Source organism: Ptychodera flava, chromosome 7, assembly GCF_041260155.1.
Source record: "Ptychodera flava strain L36383 chromosome 7, AS_Pfla_20210202, whole genome shotgun sequence".
Taxonomy (NCBI): domain Eukaryota; kingdom Metazoa; phylum Hemichordata; class Enteropneusta; family Ptychoderidae; genus Ptychodera; species Ptychodera flava.
This window is the reverse complement of record NC_091934.1, coordinates 24,828,492-24,855,597: the sequence shown is the minus strand read 5'-3', so window position 1 is coordinate 24,855,597 and position 27,106 is coordinate 24,828,492. Positions and strand designations below refer to the sequence as shown.

The 27,106-nt window shown below is 37.2% G+C and overlaps 1 protein-coding gene and 1 long non-coding RNA gene across 2 annotated transcripts in view; both read right to left on the bottom strand.

Annotated features, from left to right (window-relative positions):
- LOC139136395 (mannan-binding lectin serine protease 2-like) overlaps positions 1–21,435 on the bottom strand; it is a 39,469-nt gene extending 18,034 nt beyond the window's left edge. Inside the window, exons 1-4 of the mRNA XM_070704118.1 lie at positions 21,254–21,435; positions 19,023–19,269; positions 18,559–18,721; positions 17,558–17,680 (exon numbers count right to left, since the gene is read on the bottom strand). Coding sequence (XP_070560219.1) covers positions 17,558–17,680; positions 18,559–18,721; positions 19,023–19,269; positions 21,254–21,273 — 553 coding nt within the window. The 5' untranslated portion in view covers positions 21,274–21,435. The remainder of the gene's footprint in view (positions 1–17,557; positions 17,681–18,558; positions 18,722–19,022; positions 19,270–21,253) is intronic.
- LOC139137089 (uncharacterized) lies at positions 9,963–17,217 on the bottom strand. The gene is made up of 4 exons (XR_011553307.1): positions 16,806–17,217; positions 14,234–14,350; positions 12,992–13,231; positions 9,963–10,097 (listed from the first exon to the last, which is right to left on the bottom strand). It is a non-coding gene; the product is annotated as an uncharacterized lncRNA (long non-coding RNA).
- Positions 21,436–27,106: the final 5,671 nt, after the last annotated feature.

The window sequence follows — 27,106 nt, the reverse complement described above, 5'->3', positions numbered from 1 at the left end:
CTTGATTACATATGTCATCATAATTTTGACATATTAAATTAAGATCATCCATGGGAATATGTCTACTGAATATCAAAGTTATCAGACGAGTACTTTTTGAGAAACAATTATTTAAACCAAAAATGACAAAAATTTTCCCCAAAATACAAAATTGTGGATATCATCAGACTTTCAATACATCACATTTCGATAAAGCTTATGAACCATTATACAAAATATCAAAGATATCATATGAGTAGTTTTTTGACCCAAAATTTGGAGAAAATCCCCGAATATTACCAACAAGAGAATTTCACTACAATTTTGATAAACTTGACTATAGTCATCCCATGGAACATGGATACCAACTTTCAAAGCAATCGGACAAGCCGTCTCAGGGAAAAATTTTTGACTAAACACTGAAAAAAAAAAAAAAGTCATTGACAATGACATAGTCCCCACTTGTAAAAGGAGTATTAGTCTTGATGGGACAGGGGAATGGGGTCATTAAGAAGTATCACTGTGGTGTATATGCTGAGATCTAGTGGCACATAGGTCTATGTCGTTGTTCCAATTTGAAATACATGAGGCATGTCTAAGTTGTGGTTCTAAATCGGAAAAAGATAAGACCTCTAGCTGTATTGGCCAGCCAAGAAATACATATGTGCATAATAAATGAGGTACAAGATGTGACATCTGAAGGTCTAACATCCTATCAAAATTGGAGGGTATAGAACTTGCTGTTACTGAGTTATGCATATATATATATATATTTATATATATATATATTATATATATATATATATATATATATATATTTATATGTGTGTGTGTGTATGTATGTATAACCAAGGTCAAAGGTCATCGAGGTCACGTGACATTTTCAAAAAAAATTGTATTGCTAATTAATCCCTACATAACAAAAATCAGACCTCTAGCTCTATTCGCTTGCCCAAAATTAGATATGTGCATAATTAATGAGGTACAGTATGTGCCGTCATAAGGTCTCCCATCATACCAAATATGAAGGGTGTACCACTTGTGGTTACTGAGTTATGGACAAATATGTATATTTGAGGTCAAAGGTCATTCAGGTCACATGACATTTGTCAAAAAAATTGTATTGCTAAGTTATCCCTTTTTACCAAAAATCAGACATCAAGCTCTATTGGCTCGCTCAAAATTAGATATGCGCATCATAATTAATGAGGTACAATATGTGGCGTCATAAGGTGTCCCATCACACCATATATGAAGGATGTAGCACTTGTGGTTACTAAGTTATGGACAAATATGTATATTTCAGGTCAAAGGTCACTGAGGTCACGTGACATTTTGTCTAAATATCTGAGATATCTGCGTGAACGGATGGACGAACAGATGGACGAACGGACTGACATGACCCAATCTATAAGCCCCCTTGACTTCATCCGGGGGGACTAAAAACTGTGTCACTCCATCCTTTTTGCAATATGAATACGATGAGAAACTAAATTTTTATTTTTCTTGGCCTTATACATGGGAGTCTATGTAGAACTGCTTTATACATGGGAGTCTATGGAGAGCTGCCTTATACATGGGAGTCTATGGAGTTGTAAACTATAAAGTCCTCTAACACGGCCAAAAATGATCGCATTGTGAAACAAATCGACGTGCATCTGTATGGGGTAGGGTACTGTCTTGTGCAAAGTGTGAAAGAAATTGACCACGGCATGTCTGAGATATCTGCGTTAACGGACTGACGCACAGATGCACGGACGGACGCACTGACAGACAGACATGACCCAATCTATAAGTCCCCCCGGACTTCGTCCGTGGGGACTAATAACCCCAAAAATGCAAACATACATGTTTCACCTCAATTTGTACACTCCTTACTCTGTAACTTACTTAGTATACCTAAAGGAACCTGCGTACACCACGTTTCAACCCAATATGACCTAAGGTTACAGAGTTTTAGCAAGCTGCCGCATTTTTCCTTTATTCCCCTAATTTGCATATTTTTGGCACTGACATTTGAACATGTTCTCAACTACACCCCTTGGTGCACCTGTACGTGAAATGCTAAGATGGTAGGTGCTGCGGTTTAGGAGTTTCTAATCTTAATTGACATACATACACACACACACACACACACACGCACACACACACGCACACAAACACACATACAGACAGACATACATACATACATACACAGATATGCAAATGAACTGATTCATCTTTATAAGATAGCCTCTCATTGATTTTATATATATACCAAATGTGAGGTAAAAATGTTTCTGTTTCCTGAAAACCATGACTTTTTGAATAAAACCTGAAAATCTTAGAAAAATTGCAACAAATTTGCCTGTTTTCATTGAAAAATTCAACAAGTGAAATTCCACACTGAAAGATCTACATCTGTACATCATTTTTTAGGAACTATGCTACGACGTGTTATCAAATTTGATGCAGTATTTCTTAACTAATTACGCTTATAAGTAAATTTCATTAAATATGCAAATTAGACCTTAATTATTATGATACCGGTAAATGTCTTTGAACACTATTACAGGACTAGATTTTGTAAACTTTGCAGAATTTCTAAACACATCATCTTAATTATGAAAATTCATCAAATATGCAAATTAGCAAGTAATTGACTTAACACTGCTAAATGCCATTGCACACTATGGTAGTCCTGGGAGATCAACATCTGTACCACATTAGTCAAATTTGATGCAGGATTCCTTACATTAAACTTATCATAAATATTCATTAAATATGCAAATTAGCAATTAATTGACAAAATACTGATGTAAATATTTGTCTGTTATCAGAATTGTGTGAGAAACACCAGTACTAAATTTCGTCACCATCTTTCTAGAAACCTAGCTTTTTCAAAATTCACTAATCATGCAATTTAGTACTAATTATTCACGCCACGCCAAAAACAATGGTTTTGCATATGTATTTTATAGTTTTATGTCCTTGTACCAAGTATGAATAGAATTGGCTCAGGCACGTCTGAGATACCTGCATGCACAAATGCACAGACTCATGCAACCATAAGTCCCTCTCTGAACTTACCTCCGTGGGACTAATGTGTGTACACAATGCAACAAGACCTCTAATATGTGATATTTCTTTGGAAAAATATCATATAGAAAATATAGTTTTACTGTACATAGAAAGATAACTGATATTTTTTTTGGAGAATATACATTTTCATGACACGTAAACGTTTACTTAAATTTTTCTTGAAAACATTAATGCTTTCTATGATAAAATACGCATAATATCTCTGACACATTGAAATTGGTGGGATTCAAGGTTGATCAACTTGCCATTTGGCACAGTGTATGAATGTGATATTCAAGATGGCTTACATCTATTTGAATATATTTCAATACATTTTAAAAAACACTAGAGACACACATACCCGGTAGATCATCCTACGATATGATAGAGACAGAAATACATGTTATGCTGTATAAAAGCTTGTTAGGAGGTTTTATTTACCATTAAATATCTGTATTACATTGTAAAAGAGTGATACACAATCAACCAAGTGTTCTTACATATGCAGGCCTTGGAAAAAACTAACATATATTTTCCACAATTACAAAGGTTACAAATGCAATGTAATTTGAACTACTGGAGGAATCAATTAAATCTTACATATGTGAGGAAGTTTCAAGTATACATCAGTGTACAGCTGATACAATGTCAATCCTGCCAATTGGGGATGAGATCATTATCCCATGTAAATCAGCATTAAGTATTGTGATAAAAGTCTTTACTGTGTAACAAGAGAATTTCACAATACACAGCTTTAATACTTGGCTGCATATTTTTACAGGCATAATAGTGGAGGGCTTTTTCCAATTGACAATTGATGTCATGAATACATTCATTTCTAAACAACATGGAAACTCTCTTTTAATGGTTTGTGACATATTGGTAGCATTAAAAGTTCTCATTTGTAAGCAAGTGAAATGGCAGTGGATAGAGCTCAGCTGTGTTATGTAGAGTGTAGAGACTATTTCTGACACTTATTGATGAAGAGGGTGGAAATCTTTGCTAGCTCATTTCAGGACAGCTGTAAAAATACACAATGTCACAATAAGATCATCCGTAAGAACATGTCTGCCAAATATTAAAGCTATCAGATGAGCAGTTTTTGAGAAACAAAGTTTTTCACAAAAAATGGCAAAAACGGCCCCAAATAATACATGTTTGAGTCATGGCTAAGGACATGAAAAAATTGTAACAAAATGGTCGCCATGCGGCAATATTGGATCATATTGTAACACAAATTGATGTGCATATGTGTGATATAGGTCAATGTCCTTGTACCAACTTTGAATAAAATTGATGTTGAAAGTGCCCGATTTTTGGCTCCGTACATGAAATAATTATAATCAAAGTGAGACTTGAGTGGACATCGTGGGTCATCAGTATGTATTAGGGAGATGGTGCAGTGGCAAAGAATGTGAAATTTTCAGAAGAGTTACTTTCAGAATGTGCTTAGGAATACAATTCAGAATAACATTCAGACACTCACTATGTGAGATAATATTCTGTATATTCTAGAAGTAACAAGTCATTGACAATGACATAGTCCCCACTTGTAATAGGAGTATTAGTCTTGATGGGGCAGGGAAATGAGGTCATTAAGAAGTATCACTGGAGTGTATATGTTCAGATCTATGGACACATAGGTCTATGTCATTGTTCCCATTTTGAAACAAGAGGCATGTCTAAGTTATGGTTCTAAATCGGGAAAAAAGATCAGACCTCTAGCTGTATTGGCCTGCCAAGAAATACATATGTGCATAATAAATGAGGTACAAGATGTGACATCTTAAGGTCTACTATCCTATCAAAATTGAAGCGTAAAGAACTTGTGGTTACTGAGTTATGCATATATATGCATATTCAAGGTCAAAGGTCATCAAGGTCACGTGACATTTTGCGAAAAAAAACCCATTGTATTGCTAATTAATCCATATATGCCAAAATTCAGACCTCTAGCTCTATTGGCTTGCCCACAATTATATATGGGCATAATTAATGAGGTAAAGCATGTGTTGTCATAAGGTCTCCCATCCTACTAATATAAAGGACATAGCACTTGTGGTTACTTATTTATTGACATAATCGTGTATTTTAGGTAAAAGGTTATCGAGGACACATGACATTTTGTCAAAAATTTCTATCCTATAGTCTGTCCCTATATACTAAAAATCATACATTTACCTCTATTGGCTTGCTCAAAATTAGATATGCACATAATTAATGAGGTACAATATGTGGCGTCATAAGGTGTCCCATCATACCAAATATGAAGGGTGTAGCACTTGTGGTTCCTGAGTTATGGACAAATATGTATATTTGAGGTCAAAGGTCATTGAGGTCACGTGACATTTTTCAAAAAAATTGTATTGCTAAGTTATCCCTACATACCAAAAATCAGACCTCTAGCTCTATTGGCTCGCTCAAAATTAGATATGTGCATAATTAATGAGGAACAATATGTGGCGTCATAAGGTGTCCCATCATACCATATATGAAAGGTTTAGCACTTGTGGTTACCGAGTTATGGACAAATATGTATATTTGAGGTCAAAGGTCACGTGACATTTTGTCAAAGCGTCTGAGATATCTGCATGAACGGATGGACTCACATGGATGGACTAACGGACTGACATGACCCAATCTATGAGCCCCTGGACTTTATCTGTGGGGACTAAAAACTGTGTCACTGCATCCTTTTTGCAATATGAATACGATGAGAAACTAAATTTTTATTTTTCTTGGCCTTATACATGGAGTCTATGGACTGCCTTATACATGGGAGTCTATGGACTGCCTTATACATGGGAGTCTATGGACTGCCTTATACATGGGAGTCTATGGACTTCCTTATACATGGGAGTCTATGGACTGCCGTATACATGGGAGTCTATGGACTGCCTTAAACATGGGAGTCTATGGACTGCCTTATACATGGGAGTCTATGGAGGTGAAAACTAAAAAGTCCTCTAACACGGCCAATTGATCGCATTGTGAAACAAATCGACGTGCATCTGTATGAGGTAGAGTACTATCCTTTTACCAAGTTTGAACGAAATCGCTCCAGGCGTCTCTGAGATATCTGCGTGAACGAAAAAAGTCATAAAATATGCAAATGAGCAATTAATTAATAAGCCACACCCACCAAAATCTAATCAGATCTAAGTCTCATCATGATAATACCAAATACCAAATTGCATGACATTGGACCTAAGGGTTCTTAAGTTATGAGTGGAACAAAATCTGTCTACGGACGGACGGACGGACGGACAGACGGACGGACAGACGGATGGACGGACAGACGGACACACACACAGACATTGTGGCGACATAGGACACCTTTGGTGCTTCGCACCACGGTGTCCAATAACAAAATGGCTGTCATGCCGGCATATTGGATCATTTCGTGAAACAAATTGACGTGCATATGTATGATATAGGTCAATGTCCTTGTACCAACTTTGAATAAAATCGGTTGAGATGTGCCTGAGTTATGGCTCTGCACATAAAAAAATCGTAACAAAATGGCCGCATGGCAGCCATATTGGATCATATCACAAAACAAATCAATTTGCATATGTATGATTTATGAAGTAATCCTTGTACCAAGTGTGAGTGAAATCGCTCCAGGCATCTCTGAGATATCTGCGTGAATGGACGCACGCATGCATGGACAGACGGATGCACGGACATGGCCAAACCTATAAGTCCCCCGGACGGTGTCCATGGGGACTAAAAAAATGACAAGAATTGCCTCAAAATACAAATTTGCATATTTCACTAAAATTTGAACAATTAACCTAACTGAGGTCACCCCAAGTGAAATGCATATAAAATTTCAAAGCAATCAGATAAGCAACTTCAGAGAAATAGATTTTGTGACCAAAAACAGCAAAAAAATACCTAAAATATAGAAATATGCAAATTCTGCACGAGTATCAAATTTCAAAGCAACCAGACAATTTATGTGATTTCAGAGAAGAGCGCAATTGTGATGGATGACGGACGGACGGATGATGGACGGAGGGAGAGATGGGCAATGACGTAAAATCAGCCATTTGATAAGCTCCGCATTGCTGACAGCAGAGCTAAAAGGCTGACAAACAACAATACATATCCACTCATTAGATTAGCTCTGCTTTGCTGATAGTGAAGCTTAAAAGCAAATTCACCCCAAAAATGCTAAAAGTTGACGGATGACCAACAACAACACACACCTACCAGGGTACACAAGATAGGCTCATTCACACTAACTGCAGAGCTAAAATAGAAAACAGTTTGATTCCCTGTCTGTTCTTTTAAAGTTATATCCATTAGAATACAAATAAACAAGTGATGATTCGATTACATATATAAATCTCTATTTTTCATAAGCTTGTCTGACTGCTAAAGGTGAATTTTGTTGAAATATTTTCACTTATTGCAACATACACCTTCGAGAAAATGGGACAGGCAACTGCTGTGGTTTCTTTGTGTAATCTTAGTAATATTGAAATATATTAAGTTTATTTGCCAAGCGGTCCCCAACAACAATACTTGGTACTTAACATTGAATCTCATGAACGATCAAACTGATGTTCTGAATATGTACACTTTGCTCTGGCATAGCGCGTTGCGAGTAATGAGGGTCGATGATTGCAAGCAATAGTTTTTATCTCCAAAGCCAACTTCAGATGTAGTTTTGAGCTTTTTTTCTTGATGATGGAATGTGACTTGGTGTGCTGTATTCATAAGTTAGTCCCATTTGCAATAATCTGCAACATTCTTTGTATCCTTTTGTCCACAAGTTGACATTGCCTGAAATCCATATCGCACAAGCTTGAAGATATATCTCCTAGGGAGCCATCATTAGTTACAGCCTGGGGGTCAGATGAATGTGAAGGGGTCACCCAAAATATTGAAAGCTATAAGGGGGGTTATTCAAAATGTTGAGAGAAAGAAGGGGGGTTGTTCAATTTTGGTGCAAATGTATTGAAACACCTCTCAGATTGCCTACTTCACACATCAATTTCTACAAATTTTACTCAGTAAAATTACACATTGAAAATACCTCTTAGATTACACCAAACTGCACCAATGCACACTACAATTTCTCAAACTTTTCCATGCAAGGGAGGGGAGCAAGCCAAGCGGACACTTTCCCCATCAGCCCTGCATGTTCTTCAATCTGTACTTTCAAAGTCTACCCTGTCGGATATCCTAGTGAGGACCCTGTTATGATACCCATACATACAACAAAACTGTATGTGGTTGTATACTGGTTATAGTGTAACCTTTGACATCTATGTTTGTTGTGACTTTGAATTTCATTTTGTTGGTTTCACCTTGTTCAACCGTCATGAGATAACCAATGATTATCTAGCAGGGTACACAAGGATTTGAATGGTCTTTCCTATTGCTGTATTTATGTAAATTGTAGAAATACATGTATTGAAATTTAACTTTGCAAAATTGAGTGTGGGGGTCAGTCAAAATTTCCATGTAAGGGAGGGGGGGTTACTCAAGTTCATCATGGTTTGGGGGGTACTCAAAAATTAGAGTTTCAAACGAAATTCCTCCAACATCTCCTCTCCGACCTGTACTCCGTAAATAATGACAGCTCCCCATGAAATTTGGGCTCCAGTTGCTGTAATTTTTTGATGAATTTTTCACAATTTCTTTTGATATCAACTCCAGTTTTTTGTTCTTCTTCTGGAAGCTCATTGGGAAACAAAGTGTATCATACATGTGCACATTGCAATGTTATTGACAAGTATATGTAAATCTGGGTCCTGATTGACATGTACACCCTCTGGAGCAGAAAAAGAAGTTATAATGGAATGTTTATAAACAATCATCACAAGTGACAACTAGCTACAGGTCCGTTAATATACTACAGAGATCACCATGATACTGAGGGGAGGCATGAATAATAATTGTCTTTTCTCAGTGCTCTGAAAGTTGAATTTTTCCTCTCTATGAGCTGGATATATAATTATATAATTATATATCCAGGTATATAATTATATACCTTCAACAGTTCTGTACTAGCTGTATCTGATGATGCTTAGTATTGAGGGTTTTGTCTGTTAAGTTGGCCACTCTTTATCTGTGGTAGGTGCTATGGTTTAGGAGCCTCTGATCCTAACATACACAAATCTGTGTGCTGAGCAGTGTAAGGGTGCACGTCTCTCCACCATACTGACTAATAGGAAATCCTCTACCAAATGGAGGTGCAATCCCACTGTCTTCATCTTGAGACAACTGTCCCTGGTGGTTGGTTCCTTTCTTTGAATGGTAAAATGCTGCCTTATAGTCGGTTTTGGATTTATCCTGCTTCCTCTTCTGCATGGATATACACACCTGTTCCCTAACATAGTAATAATAATAAACTCATGGAAGATAATCATGGACAAATCATGGAAGATAATAATTTCTCTTCACAAAAAGTTAGTTTATTTGTGTGTCACATATCCAAGAATTCTTGTGTAAAAAGAACAATAAATTTATTTTTCTCTCCGCTATATGCATGTTTCTCTAACCTAGACATTTAAACCATACTTTTTCCTTCTTGCTCATGTCATATGTAATACAATGTAGATTGGCAACAACCAATGTCCTGCACAGTTTAAGAATGAGGATTGCTGTCACATGCATGTTGTGTATAATTCAGGATGAATTAGTGTAAAACTGATGTACCTACATAGTTGCAGCTGGCAATGTCAATTAAAATACAGAAATGTATCACTAATATTTTTGTGAACCTGTGATTCTAAATAGTATTCTTGTAATTGTAAACATGCTAAACATGTGTATAGCTATAAAGACAACTAACATAAAACACTTTGTGCAAGTTACAAGATACCAGTTCCAGCACATCTTTGCAACAGCCACTTGTGTATATATACTGTGGTGCAAGGACTAAAATGGAAATTTACCTGTTTTTGATCATTTCCATTCATCTTTCGTAATAATGTCATGATCCAAGTCCAATCCAAAGCCTTCCACTTTGTCTTTAATGCTCTTTGTCAAGGTCAATGGTATTTCTCATCCTTGATATTGCGCAGCATGCACTGCTGATCCTGAATTGTAAACACATAGACTCGTGATTACTTATAACTCTTTAAATAACAATGATAACCGGAATGATTAAATACATTTGGTGATGGGATGTACTACAATGAATTGCAAACACTCTGTATGTCCTTAACCCTAATGATGATAAGCATTAGACACATGTAAACATTCTAAATCACGTGTGCATACCAGATGTATTCTCTCATTGGAATATACTTCATCATAACAGTTTTATGGATCCTACGAATGAAGCTACATGTATTGAATGTCTAGTCATGTGCATTTATCATATCATCTGCATTTCACTAGGCAATTCATAGAGTGCCAAGTGGCAAGAAAATTTTTTAGCAAATTCAGCTAAATAAGAGAAAATAACTTTACCAAAAATGTGTAAGCAATGATTATCACAACAAAGTTACTGATTAAATAGTATGGTAGAGGTGTAATACATTTGATCTACTCAAGAGGGTATTTTAAAAAAAGGACTACAAATGTGTATGACAACAGCAGTGTTTCCGCTGCCATTCGCAAGAGCGTGAAATGGCAAATGAAATGTCTGCAGATTGGGAAATATTTTTCAACTATCCTTCGCCAAACTGGTCTGTGCTATTTTTCAGGGGGCTGATCGAGAGTGCAGTTAAAGCCGCACTTTTCAATCCCAGGTTCTCGCATTAGTGGAGTTCTTCTCCCAGTCAAACACTTGGCCAGTACGATGTTTGATTTCTATAACATTAATTACACAAACTGATCTCAACCTTTTATCACCTTTTGCTAATCCTGCAAACAGAGTTTATACAAGCGTTTGATTGACGGTCAGTTTAAATCGCCAACAGTCACAACAAACACTCGAATTCCTAAAAAATTGTTTCTAGTCGCGTTAGACTTTAATATAACCACAGAGTCCGATCGGCAGCAACTTCACGCTCACCGCTTGGCAGTCTGTCTGCCTTCTTGTGGCCGGGGAAAACTAAAAAGTGGCATTTTCTGGAGCGTGTAACCTTGTGTTGCCTGTTTGGTGTCCACTAACACAATGAACGCTGCTATAGCTTTGCGTCCTTTTAAAGGGAGGCTCCACCTTTAAAAGGCAGAGAGATTTTTTAACATCCCTGGGTGGTCATTCTTTCCTTGCTTTAGTGTGTAGTCTCAGAAAACTATTATAATCAGTAACTTATGAAGTTATATGCCATGCTTTCAGATGGCTGCATGCAATGACCTTGTTATTTTATGACAAGTGCTTTGTAAACAATGCTTTAACATAGTCAGGAAATACTGATTGCAGTATATTTTCAAAAACTAAGCAGACAACAGCAGCCAATGACAGCAAGGGTGGTGAATAAAATGAAACCAGTGTTTCAAAAACGTCACCGTAGGACACTACTGCAGCAAACTCAGAGGCAGCTATTAATGAGCACAGTGTGGTAAACTGTCAATTGGATGACGTCCTGAGCCAAACTTCATGCAAATGTTATAACCTATGCAAATACAATGACCCAGGCCTATCCACAAAACAATTACTCAGCATCGCAGGTGACTCTGGACTATCCAGAATACACATACAGGTACCTGCTATGGAAGATGACCCAGGCCTATCCTGAATACAATACAGGTACACATTTTTGAAAATGACCTGGGCCTATCCTGAATACGATACAGGTACAGACTGTTTGTATTAATGATAGGCCTTAGTCATCTCCCATTTTGTATTCTATATAGGCCAGCTGATTCATCATACATGTACATACTGTGTGCATGTATGTGTATTGGCTTAGGCCATCCTCCATTGCATATATTATGTGTATTGTGGATATATGTCTGTGCCATCTTCCATACCATGTGAATGCATTTGGATTGAGGATAGGCCCGGGTTATCTTCCATACTGTGTACATGTATTTGTGGATATAGGCAGGGGTCACCTCCTGCCATGATGTGTACACGTACTGAGTAACACTGTATTGTGGATAGGCATTGGTCATAATATTTGCATGAAGATATGCCCAGGATGTTGTCCTGTTGAATGTTTACTACGCTGAACAACAAGCAGCACACTGCGACATGCTAAGTCGTGTTCGAGTACAATTAAGCAAAAAAGATAATTGCACAGGTTGTCCGCAGAGTTGCAGGGTAGTAGTAGTTACAAAAAAGAAAGTGTACCAGGAATAGTTTGTTGAATTTCCATGACTAGTGTTTTAATAAGAGAAGAGTCAGCTTTTTTTTCTGTAAGACATATAAAGTGGCCAGACAGGACATTTTAAAATACATGTATACACCCAGTTTGATTTTGAAACTATTAAGCATTTACTGCTTGGAGTACACCTTCTGTAAGTGAACAATTGGTTTAATAATCAGACTCTGTGATTGGAGAACTGAAAGCACTTGATGATTGAGGCAGAAGAAGCTATGGATCTTTCAAAGGAAACATCTTGAAGTTACCCTGTCAATGATGCAATACTTGTAATACATCTTGATACATTTACAAAAGTGCAAAATTAAGTCACATAAGTGTGTGGCACACAGGAAATAAAATTTGTTGTGAATGTTATTAAGAAAGCAGTTTGTTCCATAAAAAATAGTTGTTTATTTTCATTGCCACTAATTATCAGTCGGTCAGGATGAGTCCTACTTAAATTTTTAAATCACAAATGTCCAATGGACCTGGTAATGTATTACCTTGAATAGAAATGATTATTGGACCAGTTTAATGTCATCTTGCCACTGTAGCAACTGATAGGACCCACCTGAGTATATATATACAACTGTCAGTTGGATAAAAATCATAAATGCAATTACATGTAATTTTGATGGCTATAGTTCTGGCTAATCAATTTTGGTCTCAATTAGCCAGAATGGTTTAAGGGAAAAATTTACCCAGTGGAAACACTGAACAGTGTAAGTACAAACCTGTGCCACAGCAAGGACCCATTGTCTTAGGAAAATAAATATATTGATGAAAGATTCCCTCAATTCCACAGGTTTTTGCTCTGCATTGATGACAACACCATCATCTCTGTTCAGTGTTGGCTCTCTGCATAGCCACACACTGTGTATTTCTTTTGCAATGGAGGATGGTATTGTCACTATGTTGCTTTTCACTTGGTTGTCATTGCCCAGTATGCACTGCCTCAGCAAGGGATCTTGAATCTGATTGGGTGAAAAGAAACATTAACTTGAATCATGCAATGTAAATATTATCTCCTGCAAATTGCTGACATTAGTTTACATCAGTTCATTCTAAAACATGGCTTTTTATATGCAAGATAAGACAACTTGATTGTTTATGACTTCTGTAATTTTAATTAACCTTTCATCACTGGTATAACTTTGCCCTAAACCCATTGTAATCACTGGTGATTGTGGACCTTTTTAAAGGAAACAGGTACATAATGTAGGTCAAGACGTGTATTCAAGCAAGTAGCAATATCTTTATATATTTATTTCAAAGAAAGACCAACAGGAACAAGTCACATTAACAGGCTCCATAAAATAAACATAATAATATGAATGCATGAAGTACAATAAACAATAAACAACAAACAACAAACTATATGAAACCATTAAAAATGTACAAATTTAAGCATGGCATTCTGACCAAGCATCTGAAACTTTGACAAGATAAAGTGTTGTCAATGGCAGGGTTGGAAATGCACGATTCATTTAAAGTAGCCATACATCTTTGAAGAGCCAAGTACCTAAAAACATCGAGTTTTATACTGCAAGTTCTTGTACATGTAGTTTACTGAGAAACATCAAAATTAATATGAAACATGATTGGGACAATCATACATATTATTCACATATTTGTATAAAAATATAAATAATCTCTAATGATAAAGAGGCTAAAGGTTAAAACGCTTGCAGAATTATCCATAATTATTTCAGCTGTAAGGATGCTATGTTTGAAACAGAAGAACTTCATGAATTTCATTGCACTTGCTCTATTTTGTCCTGTTGAATTTTTTGCCAAGGAGATCACACTACAGACGCATATTCTGAAATACTTACATGTATTAAAGTTACGTAGAGAGCATTGAGGGAGTTGATGTTGAAGAAAGTATTACAATTCCGCCAAATAAAACCGAGCATGTGAAAAGCTTAACTGATAACGAACGAGACATGTGCAGGAAATTGAAAATCAAATCTTACCTGATGAAGGATTTTGTCAAAGAGCAGTTATCAATCTTTTGATTCTTGTTCCTTCTAAGTTTCACATACATGTACCTCTGAGGCTTTACGACCAGGTTACGCGAGGTATACTAACAGCTGTAGGCAAATGTCAACGAATACAATGAATTAGAATCTTGCAGATAGTCCTATTTCTCACCGTCTGTACAATGGATATTCAACTTTCTAATCATAGAATCTATGATATATGGGTCAAAAGATCAGTAAAATCATACACTCATTCATTATGTATTACCATGCTATAGACATCTATTTTAATTGGTGGAGCAAAACTATGTGACTGACCACAAATACACAGTAATGGTTTGTTTTGATGTCCATGAATATAAATAATGCTGCTAACATTGTGACTTTTCATCAAAAATGTAAATTGTCAATTGTACAAAGATCATAATCAATCACAAAAACAAAATGAAGCACTTGTGGCCCAAGTTATACATTTTTTTAAAAATCTCCAGATTTGACAAATTTTTAGGGTGGCCATGACTGTGCATTGCTTATTACATGCCTTGATGTGAGTGCAAATCAATGAATTGATTTGAAAGGAACATCCGGGGAGTTAGGGGGTCGGTGAACGATGTACTGACTGGTTTCCATGGTTACCAAGGCCAGTGAAGCCCTACAATGTTTTCGACATCTAAGTAGACCCTGAATGATAGATGTAAAATATACATGTGCACACTTCTATTTTGACTTTCGTTAAAATCCGTTTGATGCTGGTCAATAATGGTTAAAACTGTTTGAAAATGTCCAGCATATAACTAAATGTCATACAGCATTTATAACCAGAGGCATGTAATAAAAATATTGTTGCCTGAATACATGGGTTTATGTGCCCTCGCAGCAGGAAACAATTTGCCATCCTGGTGTCTGGCAAATTGTCACCTGTTCTCTGGCACATAAACCCATGTATTCAGGCAATATTGCACAAGTTCTGGGGCTCCGTTGTCTTTCACATGGGAAATTTTTGTAAATCTTGATGATTTTCTAGGGTTTGTTGGTAATATCATGGAAATAACAGGCTCTGCCCCGACCATTAACGTTTATCTATAGGCTTTGGCAAGACTGAAAGCCAAAATAAGCTTGCTCGCTAAGCCTTGTAAATTCTTGACTTTCCTCTCGCCCTTGGCCATAAATGAATAATAATGGTCAGAGCATCACCCATTATTTCTATAACATTAATTACATTAATCATTAATTAATATTGTTAAAATATCTGTGATAAGGGCATTTATGTACAAGAAATTAAATTTTGGAATTTCACCAAATGCACTACATGGATTATATGTGGCCTCTGTTCATTTACCTGCCAGCCTTTCCCCTGAACCGGAAGTTTACAAGGTCCCGTTCGATTGATTTCCCTGAACGCTACATGTAAACAATAATTGTAGAGCGGACTTTCAGACCTTCAGAATGAAAATGATTATCAAATCTGTGACTCCATCCATGAAAGTTAAATATGCAATAATTTGCAAAGTTAAATATTAACTATGCACACACCGGAGTTTTTATACACCAGTTTAGCATGGAGCTAGAAATGGTGTATTTGTTCCTAGCTCCATGAGTGTATAGGTAAGGAAACTGTGAACACACACTCATGCTTACGATCCATGATACTGTACAGCATGTAAACCACTTTACTTGACAAAAATTTCGTCAGTGCATGCACTGTCCGAACATAAAGCATACGGGCTCGGCACAGCTGCTTCCGATCCCGTGAGAACAAGCTTGATCTCACCATGGAGGTAATCTCTCGTTCTACCTCCATGATCTCACAGTGTGACCTCTATCCGTATGATACTCCTGGCCGCTGATGCCATATCGTTTTAATCAAACATCTCTGTACGTATGTACAGTACACTGAATCGCCAGCGTATGTAATGCAATTCAGCTCCCGTACGTATGTACGTGTACGTGTTCCACATATGAAAAAATCTAAGACACGAACACGAAAAAGAAAGTGTGTGAGTATAAGCAAGTACACTACGTAGCCCTGCGTACAGGTCTGTATTCCCGGCGTTACGGCCTCCGCCACGCCTGAGACCTGTACGCATGGCGATACTTATACAGTGAATCATCAGGTTACCTCAGCTGACGAAAGGGGTAAAAACCCCAGCTCTGCGTGGCAGCAGGGCAATGTTTTACCGGCGTTATAACGGCGGGAGGCCGTATAACCCCGGTAAAACACAGTCCTGCCACGCACAGCTAATATACCCATGCCGTGAATAACCTGCGGTTTCGTGCAACGTTCACTCTTTCGATCCTCGGCGGTTCTAGCGTATGACCATATGTTGACACAACTGTCACACCACATATGATCGACTATACACCGAAATCAGTGCAATGAATATATCAAATTCAGTCAATTCGAGTATAATATGATCGAGCGTACCTCTGCGTGGCAGGGCTGTAAGTGTGTTCACCGTCCCTCCACCCACGAGGGAGGGGCGGTGGTGTGTTGAACACACAGTCGACTCGTGGCACGCACGCACAGCTACTAACATATTTTAATTGGCAGTACAGAAGTACTTACGTGGGAGGATGGACTTCACAACTCGAGCAAATAAGTTATCATCAGAGCTGTTACCCTACAACGGTGAGACTTGGCTTGAGTACGATGTAGCCTATACGGCGCCGCGTTGAGTTAACTTTCGCCGAGGCCAAGGGTTTCATTCTGCATCCACAGTACCGGTCACCGCGCCGACCGTGTGCGGTCAGCGAAACATAGGTCCGCTTTACACATGGATATCCTTCCATGACAAGCAATCAAGTACGCCATTCTCAGCTTTATTTCGACAATACGTCAACGAAACTGAATGTTCAAATTTTACAGAATGCTTTATACAATACAAACCAACACTTCTAACACATTAAGCTTTCAATTGTAGTGTTAATTTAGCTTCGCTACACTTCGCGACACTTGTTCTCATTTGCATACAACTTTGTATATCGCTTCTTGCACTAGATGGCCTGGGCATCCCACAGTCCCAGTAGGAATAACTTTAACTTACGCGACTCGAAAGTTCGTGAAAAAAGATTGCAATTTTCTTTAAATTTGTCACAAGTGAAGATAAGTTTTAATTTTCTGCAGAAATATAATTACTACAAGAATAGTGAGGTATTGCACAATATGATGGTGACAGATTAGTCTTATTGAACAAAAGCATTTCCATTAAGGAGCTATAGAAAGTAAAGTACGGATTTTTCCCGTCCTCTCCGATGTAACAATAGCTTTGTGTGTGAGTGATGGGAATTCTGCAAAATGAAGTTACTTTCGATACCAACCTGTACAAGTCCGACCGTCTGAATCCAGTGTGTACCCAGGAAAACATGAACAGTAAAAACCACCATAAACATTGTGACATAGATGTTCACAACCACCATTTTGATCTAGACATTCATCAATATCTGAAGGTCAGAACATTAAAACATAAATCACTCTATAAGACCTGAAGCAATACAAAAATGTGTAAATACATAATAATAAGTAATAAATTTGGCCGAGAAATATCGTTCATTGTCCTAAATTTGATCGTCGAAAACGAAAAAGGTATAAATATTAGAACATTATAAACAATTTTGTCACATTGTATCAGCGTATCAGTCACGCCAAACCATTGTTCTGATCGGACTATAGCTGACCGTTTTTTAAAAGCAGTGCTAAATGGACCCTCAACTAACATAGGAGACAAAGAGCGTTGAGATAACAGAACAAATCGGTCTTAAAAGTAATTAATAAGTAAATATGTGGTATAAATTTCAAGATTAGTGTAAGTGTGCAGCATGCTCCGTTTAAAATTGCCTCATTAGAACATTTTGCTCGGGTTTCAGTAAATAAGCTGTGTCATTTTTTGTCGTCTGCGTCGCTTCCATTGCCACGACCAAGTACGTTGGCTATATATTTTTGCCGTCAACAATATTTGGTCCTGGGCATTGAATTTACTACAGAGGAAACAACTTTGACGCCATAGACGCAAATGTTGACACAATTAACAACAATGACTCCCTTCACAGCTGGGTATACACTTGCTTTGGATAAATTTCGCTCCATATAGCACTCGTCCAGCGATTCGTGCCATATATTGCTCATTGTACCGAAGTTCGTGTCGACCCGGAAGCGGTGGGATTATGTAGTGCTTTAAGAAATTAATCCTTGAGCTCATACAGTTCTTTCTCATACAGTTCTTTCCTGCTGCAAGTTGGCAATGAGAATTCATCGGGACTCGGTCTTACTTTATATTTCTTTCGTCATCTTCAATCAGTTGAGTAATTTTGAGGTTCGTTACCTTCTGCATAGTAGTAAGCCTTGAAGCCAATATACTGTCTATGACAGTCTGATGTGAAATGTACTTTCAAGATGTTGCTCGGAGACCTAACTACGTCCTTTTGGCCATAATATGATTCACGTTTTCCATAGAAAGTGCCGAGTTCTATGTCATCTTCGTATATCTAGGATAAAACAGATTGCGAAATTTGTATTCATGCCACATTTTGTCATGTTTAAAAGGTCCAATGCTCTATACTCTAAGAGAAAGGCATCGAATCCATCCTAGAAATATATTGTTGTGGATGGAATTTTACATGGGTATGTACAGTTGCTCGTATTCGATTCATGTATGCGATGAATATCAAATGTCATTGAAAACTTCACTGTATACAGCGAAGATTATGTCAACGCACATTATATTGTAGCAATTTCCAACCGATGACTAAGATGTCACTAACTGATGGGCGATTCCGTTCTCCTTACTTTAACTGATGAGTCACAATTACGGTAAGAATAGACAGACTCTTCGAGGTCGAATTCCACAAAGGCCAAGGCAACCCGTAATCCCATGGGGACTTCAATATTCCACACTATGTCTTGTTGGTGTCCGTTGGTGTTTTCCGGAATCGGCAGCCATCCGTTTAGACCAGATATGGTGTAGTTTTCCGAATAGACAAAAGTAACCAGCAGTGAATTTATGACGATATGGGCGGCTGTTTTTCCTTTATGACTATTTGGAACGAAGTAAGATTAGAGTGTCTTAGTACGTTCTAGCTAAACAAAAGTTGTCTTGGTGAGGAATAAACAGAATTGTTTGACCACCCTGGTTTGACACATAATAGTATACTCTTACCGAAACAAAAAAGCGCTTTGGAATAGCAAGATTTACGTATTCATATAAATATCTATATTCACTGGAATGCGCAGCAATTTTGAGAAAATCTGCCAGCTTCGTGCTTTTATAGTATATCACCCAATGCGTTCAACTATGCGCGTTCAGTTTTACATTTGCCCACCGTTGCCGAATGTAAACAATACATATGTTTGATAAATCCGATCCAGTTGAAATTTTGATACATCGAATGGTATCTCCACCAATCAGACATACGGATTCGGTCATGTGAACGTGTCAATCATTGTCTCGGGCTGTACTGATGTGCCAAGGCAAGTCTGCTATCGGTGGACATAACTTTCATCGCTATAGCGACGGATAGCCATAGTATTCAGAGTTATTTAGAATATTTACAAATAGATTTATGAAGTAAATGCAACGAAACGATCGAAACAGTAATTCTCATTCTTAGAGATTCCGTGGCTTTTGAAAATATCAAACAAATTTACGACTTTGGCGAGCGCGAAAGATTCCGTCCGATGACACACAGTATCTCACTGCATGTTTGTGGCCACAACGCTGCCGTCATGTCATCGGTCTCCAGCGATGTCAACTCGTCAATCCTAATCTCAATCGTACATGTTTTCGTCTCACGGACTTTCGTGTTTGCATCGACACATACCTCGCCCGCAGATAGATCCTAATTTTGTTACTTGACGGAAACTCAGTTCTGTTGTGAGTGTAGTCTGACTCAACTTTCGAAAAACACCGGATTCCACAGCCCTGCACTGCAGAGTTAAGACTACAGCTCGACAGCTTATGTCTTCGCTACAGCCTTACGCTGTAGGTTTGATTCCGTGCGAGAATTAAACTGAACTTTTTGTGTGATGAAGGAAATCGATAGTTGTTCGTTTAATACTTATGCTTGTGCCTTCTATGTCGCCTTCCCGAAGAGTATATACGGTACTCATTTGCAGTTGAACTTCCGTTGAGGTGTAGATTTCAGGTTTGTCGCCAACCGGGATCGCCAGTTACGACGTCCACATTGAGGCTTACGACTCGATTGCAGCCGCGACGTTACTGAGCCATTAAAAATGATCGAAACTTACAAAAAATTGGCAAGCCAACTGAAAAATTACATCAGCCGCTCGGGAAAGTTACAAATTTATGACCGACCTTCTTAGCTACTAGGGTAAACTTTGACATATACCAAAGACTCGTGCTTTAAGTTGATGGAACTTCGTTCCACCACGGTCCGGACCGTTGTTCGATTGTCTTTGCTCTATTCTCCGCATTTGTTTTTATTTCATTTTTTTCGTATCAGTTGCCATTTAACATCTTGTTTCCTTCCTAGCGGCGGGGACTATTTATCTTAAGTATCTGTTGTTGCCTGTTTCCCTCGATCGTCTGCTACAACCCATTCAGAAAGTTGATAGTACGAGTCAATGTTTTAGGGTCTCTCGAACTGGTCTGTAAAGCGTGCCAGTGTCACAGCATACGACCCCGGGGATCTTGAAAACCTTTCGCGCATGCTCATGTTAGCTCTGGTCAAAGTCCAACACTGTTACATGAAAACTGACTGCATGCCAAAGAACTTCGCTGTCGATCATCGGCGTTCGACAGGGCCAGGGTAGTGTTTGAACGACGAGATATGACAGAATATTCTCCGGAACTAAAAATTCTACCCGAAAATCATCGTACAAAGTTAACAAAACCGTTCATCAAAATCCGATTTTCTTAATTTTCATTTTGCTTAGTGATTTACGAGAGCGCAGTGAAAACCTAAGTTGATTCTTTCGCCTTCCCATCGTGTTTTCACAAAATCAAACCTTCCAATTCATGTCGACGTTGTGTGTATTTTCAGAAGTACCCAAACACTTACCTTATAGACGAAAACGCCATCGTTGTCGGTAGTAGCTTTTCGTTGCCTTTAGAGATCAGTTCAAGACCAGCTCACAAGAATCTTTCAAACCCAATACTCGGCTAATATGACGATGCAAACCATCTATTTAGTGAAGGCTGAGAAAATATGTCGAATTTTCGTTAGAATGTACACAAAACAAGTCGTTAGAAGAACAGGCATAGGACACACAGACAATGGACTTTGAGCGAAACGTCAATGGCTCTCTGATTTATCGCCCTTTAGCAAACTTCCTGTTGTCAGCACGCTGGTAAACATGACTGTAATTGCGTGGAGTTAATTACCGAAACCGATCTCTATCAGGTGCCACTAACAAAGCTGTTCGTGCAAAAAGGTGTTCGTGCGCAGTTTTTCAGCGGGGGGGGGGGAGAAAGAAACATCGATAATTACTGTAGGTGGGGAAGAAATTTCATTTTCTTTAGTGGTCAGAGCACACAAAATGACGATCATAAGAGACTATGCTAATTGTTTATTTCTTGCTACATTTTGCAAAATTGTGAAACTTAACACAATGACCTACCAAACAATATGACGTAGATGCTACTTATAAAGGTTTTATAATTGACAATATCGAAAGTTTAAATATGTCATCAAATAGCCTAGACATTTTCATCTCTGAAAATTTGGGTATACTGACTTAAAATTTGATAATTCCATTTTATCATACATTTTTTTCAAAAGAAAGTCTTTACCGTTCAAAAACAGTATTACCAGTGTTCAAAAATTACTTTGATGTTATTTTTTTCATACGTCAGAATTCAAAAATCCCTGATGACATTCAAGTTTCCTGGTCTCCAATGTGTTGCTCTTTGGCTTAATCTTTTGTACAAGTATGTTTCCCTGTCATGAGCTTGATCATCATATGACCCGAATTCTTTTCAGTCACTTCATAGAGCTTCAGTGTCTCTTTCACTGTCGGTATGCAGTTGCAGTGACACTGACCGTAGGCAGTATCAGGATATAAGCTGTGCTAACTTTGATAATTTAGACAATATATTGTTCAGTTTATACAACTACGTTCTTGTTCTACACCTTGCAGCATGTTTCAGTGTCTAGTATTCAGCTTGCCTACAAAACCTATGCCTTTACCGGGCCCACTTGTTTTTAAGGGTGTTAGGTCTTGTTTAATTACTACTAACTTTAGAACAATAGGATGACATTGAAATATTATTCAATTTTCATTGAAATGCCTACGAAACCTTGCAAACTCAAAAAGTAAAAGGGAACCAACAAAATTTAGGTTCCCCCATATGGCAGAGCAAAACTTACAAGTCCCCACTCTACTACCCCTAAAGTTTCGATTCCATCCTGAATTCCTCCACCTCTCATCGTTACCTGTAAACACTAACGCATACACGAGATACAGATATACAAACGTTACACTCAGAAATGCCAAACTTCACAACAGCTACAACAGCTCGAACTCAAACTCACATGATCATACGCAAACACTACCAGACCAAACTGTAGACATTCTAGTTTCCCTACTTGAACAACAAACTTCAGCGGAACAACATGGTAACACATACAATAAATCAACCATTCCACATGCTTTACCATTCAAAATGAATTTTGAGCGAAATCTGTTCTCGAAAGGTAGCATCCAAGGATCACAGTGTCAAATTAATCTTTAAACGCCAGTTCGGGTTCAGAGCAAGACACATAGATTAGGGATTTGTCTAGTAAAGACAAATCAACACTTTACATAAAACAGCCAAACATAATATACACTTACAATATACACAATATCATACAGTAAAGGCAATTAACTAAGATATGACAATGTGTGGAGTTGCTTTTCAACCAATTGTAACTGATGTCAAATTGCTTTTCCCTGCACATACTTTAGTTCCTGCCAAGGCAGCGATAACTGCGGCAATCCTTTTACTCGTGGCAATTTAGGTGAAGAAGAGAATGATGAATTGCAATTATATATAAATTTATTCAAAGTTAATGATACTTTATTGCCATGAATGGTATAGAGCATGAATCATGCCATTTCTTTGACTTCAGCTTACTCTGACACATTGTTTCGGCTACAGAGTGATTACTTTTTTCACAACTATAATGTTGTGGTTCATGGAGGGTCTTTCCTTATGTCTGTACTTCATAGATTTTGGTGATATTTTCTCAACACGCCTTCACGTAAAACACGATGACGTTCGAATCATATACCATCTATGTTAAAAACAAATATTAATATATTTACAATGTTTGTTCTTGTTGCAATATGGTTAAAACATTACAAGACATTGTTGATATTCTTGAGTAACATTCAAAGGTTTTCATTGCTCTGAATGAGTATATTATACACTGAACATAAGACAGCTTTTGAGAAATAGCCTCTGACCTAAAAAAACAAGACATTGGTATCGGGTAATTTATTGCAAACAAGAAGAGGTGTTTATATGTTTTAAAACGTAAATTCAACAAAAAAGAAATATTCGGTTAATAACTCATTTAAGCTGTGTGTTCTCCATGTTATGAGTACTTTCTGCACACAATAATGCTTTTGGCTGCATTGATCTTTCTGTTAAACGTTTTCAAATACCGTTATTCAAAAGGGGAAAATATATTTAATTCAAAATAAATAATGTAAATATTTAAGTAAAATCACGTTTAATATCTCTTTGGGTATCAATTTTGTTTACATGGAAATACATTTCACTTGATATATCACTCGATAGTTGAAAAGTATATAACAGTAGTCAACAAAGATTGTTTCTAATTTCATATCGAATTTATGTAAATTGAGTACCCGTGTGAATTTTGCAAATTGGATTGCGGCCCTACTTTGCAGCTCAACACCGTCAATTTTCTTAAAGTAGATATAAAAAGCTTTCAAATGACGTAAGATGAGGCTGTGTGTATGTGGATACATTAAACTCCTAGAAGAAGGCCCATTTTTGTTGATTTGCCTCTCAATGAGATTGAATCTTTAAAATCTCTACTGCGTAGTAAAATGTCATTTGTTGCATGGACCAATTAGATCGGTCTTACTCCATGATTGAATTTGCCTTGAATTCTAACGCTGCTGCCTGCAAACATTTAGATGATCTTTACAGTAATGGTTATTTTTGGTTGTTTTTGACTGAACGCATTTCCTGACGTGATGTTGTACAATAATGTATTGCATCTCATTGTATCAAGTATGACAAATACAATTATCGCTTGCGCGCATGTAGTCTCCCAATAATAATCAACTTAATGCATTTTATGCAAATTAAATGCCATCTACACACTCGTGAAAAATGGTGTTGTATTTTGAGGAAACAGCTTCAAAGAGCACGTGTTCAGCTTGAAACCGAGACAGTGAGAGATTGAGAAATCATCGCATAGATGAAATGCGATGCAAAAGTCGTCGTTTCAATATGAAGAACATTGTTGTTCTGTTGCAGCAACTTCGCGCTCCCGATTTCATCTGTGATCTACTACATTTTAACCGAATTCGCCAAATCCAAAGGGCGTAGATTCACGCCGTTTGAGTTATTCCACTGTTTGTCTATTGATGTCGAGAAACGTAACCAAAATATTATCAACCAGAAAGTCAGTGGCCGATTTTGAGCTAAAAGCAGAAGTAACTCACAGTGTTGTAGCACAGGGAAATGTGTCTGCTATGTCTAGAAATATTTTTAATGAGGTTCATGTTCCATTTCATAAACTTTAAGCATGATTCATAGCTAGAACACAGTTTTTTCAACACAACTCCGTGGTGCTTATTTACTTAAAAACCAAATTCTTTGTGTTTATTTATCAAGATTTGTTCATCTCTTTCATGAAACCTGGTCAGATATCAACAGCAGTGCTTTACAACAGCACAAGGGTAATCTTTCAATGTAAGCCAGGTTGAAGTTTAGCATATAGCTTGCATCTTAATCATTGCTTTCCTCAGCCAAATGCTGATAGTTAGTGTTCATTTGCCCTCGGTGAACTCAATTTACAGGAACACAAACCTGTACGGAGTTGCAAAGGCAACATTTTCATGTGACAGATAATACATACTTTTATTCAGATAACAAGTAGTCCTTGGGCTAGGGGAGGTCTACGTGCACCCCCACAGGATAACAAACCTGTATTTTTTAGAAGCCTTGGGATCCCTAGAATACGAAATGGAATTTTAACAGAAAAAATATAGGGATGGAATAGCTGTTATGGTCATGTTTTGAAGGGTACCGCAAAATCACCATTTTCCAACCCAAATGCATTTTCGTCAAATCTGTCTTCTTGTAAGTCTTGTGCTGAGCTTATTTTTTAACATAACCTTTTTTCTTTGGTATCATTAGAAAAGGAATTTATTCCTCTTTAAGATGACATATTGTACTATGCAATATCTTCTACAGATTTTTTTGTGAAATATGTCTAAAACTTACCCCATACCCCAAAATTTAACATTGCAAATTACAGTAAATCTCAAATTCTACCAACTTTTTAGCTTTGCATAATAAAAAATGCAATGCTTTGAATGAAATCTGTTTTATTTGATACAGAGACATGTCAGAAATATGAAATAGACTTTTAACAGAAAAAATATTGGGACTCTAAAGCTGTAACAGTCATATTTTGAAGGGTACCGCAAAATCACAGTGTTACAGATTTGCATGCATTTTTGTTAAACCTGTCTTCCTATAAGTCATCTGCTGAGCTTGTTTTTGAATAGAACCTCATTTGTTAGGTATCATTAGAAAGATAATTTACTAATGTTTAAAATGACATATTGTAACATGCAATATCTAGTATATTTTTCATGATATATGACCAAAACTTACCCCATACCCCAAAGTTTACATTGAAAATTGCAGTCAAATCTAAAATCAAATTCTTCAAATTTTTTAGCTAGACACAAAAATTTGGCCGTTTTTGCTATTAAATCTGTTTTATTTGGTACAGGGACATGTCAGAAATATGAAATAGACTTTTAACAGAAAAAATATTGGGACTCTACAGCTGTAACAGTCATATTTTGAAGGGTACCGCAAAACCACAGTGTTGCAGATTTGCGTGCATTTTTGTTAAACTTGTCTTCATATATGTCATCTGCTGAGCTTGTTTTTGAATATAACCTCATTTGTTAGGTATCATTAGAAAGATAATTTACTAATCTTTAAAATGACATATTGTAACATGCAATATCTAGTATATTTTTCATGATATATGACCAAAACTATATATGACCAAAACTTAACCCATACCCCAAAGTTTACATTGAAAATTGCAGTCAGATCTAAAATCAAATTCTTCAAATTTTTTAGCTAGACACAAAAAGCTGGCCGTTTTTGCTATTAAATCTGTTTTGTTTGGTACCGGGACATGTGTATAACGCAGCACAAATGACACTCATGCTGATACGACACAGGAACAGGCGATATTGGGTAATAACGTCTAAGTATTTACAATGAATAATTGTAACAGGCAATATCTCGTACAGTTTTCATGGAATATGACTGAAACTTACCCCATACCCCAAGGTTTATATAGAGTTCTGTCATAGCTAACGTGATCAAATTCCGCGAATTTTTAGCTAGACATGATAAAAATAGCTCTGTTTTGGTATTAAATCTGTTGTATTTGGTACTTGGTCATGCGAGATATGTGAAATAGACTTTTAACAGAAAAAATATTTGGATTGTATAGTTGTAACAGCCATGTTTTGAAGGGAAATGTAAAATCGCGGTACCACAGACTGGCACCTTTTTTGTTAAATTCTTGTTCTTGTAAGTCACCTGCTGAGCTTATTTTGTAACACAACCTGGCTTGTGAGGTATCATTAGTAGGGCAATTTATTCTTCTTTAAGATGACATATTGTAATATGCAAT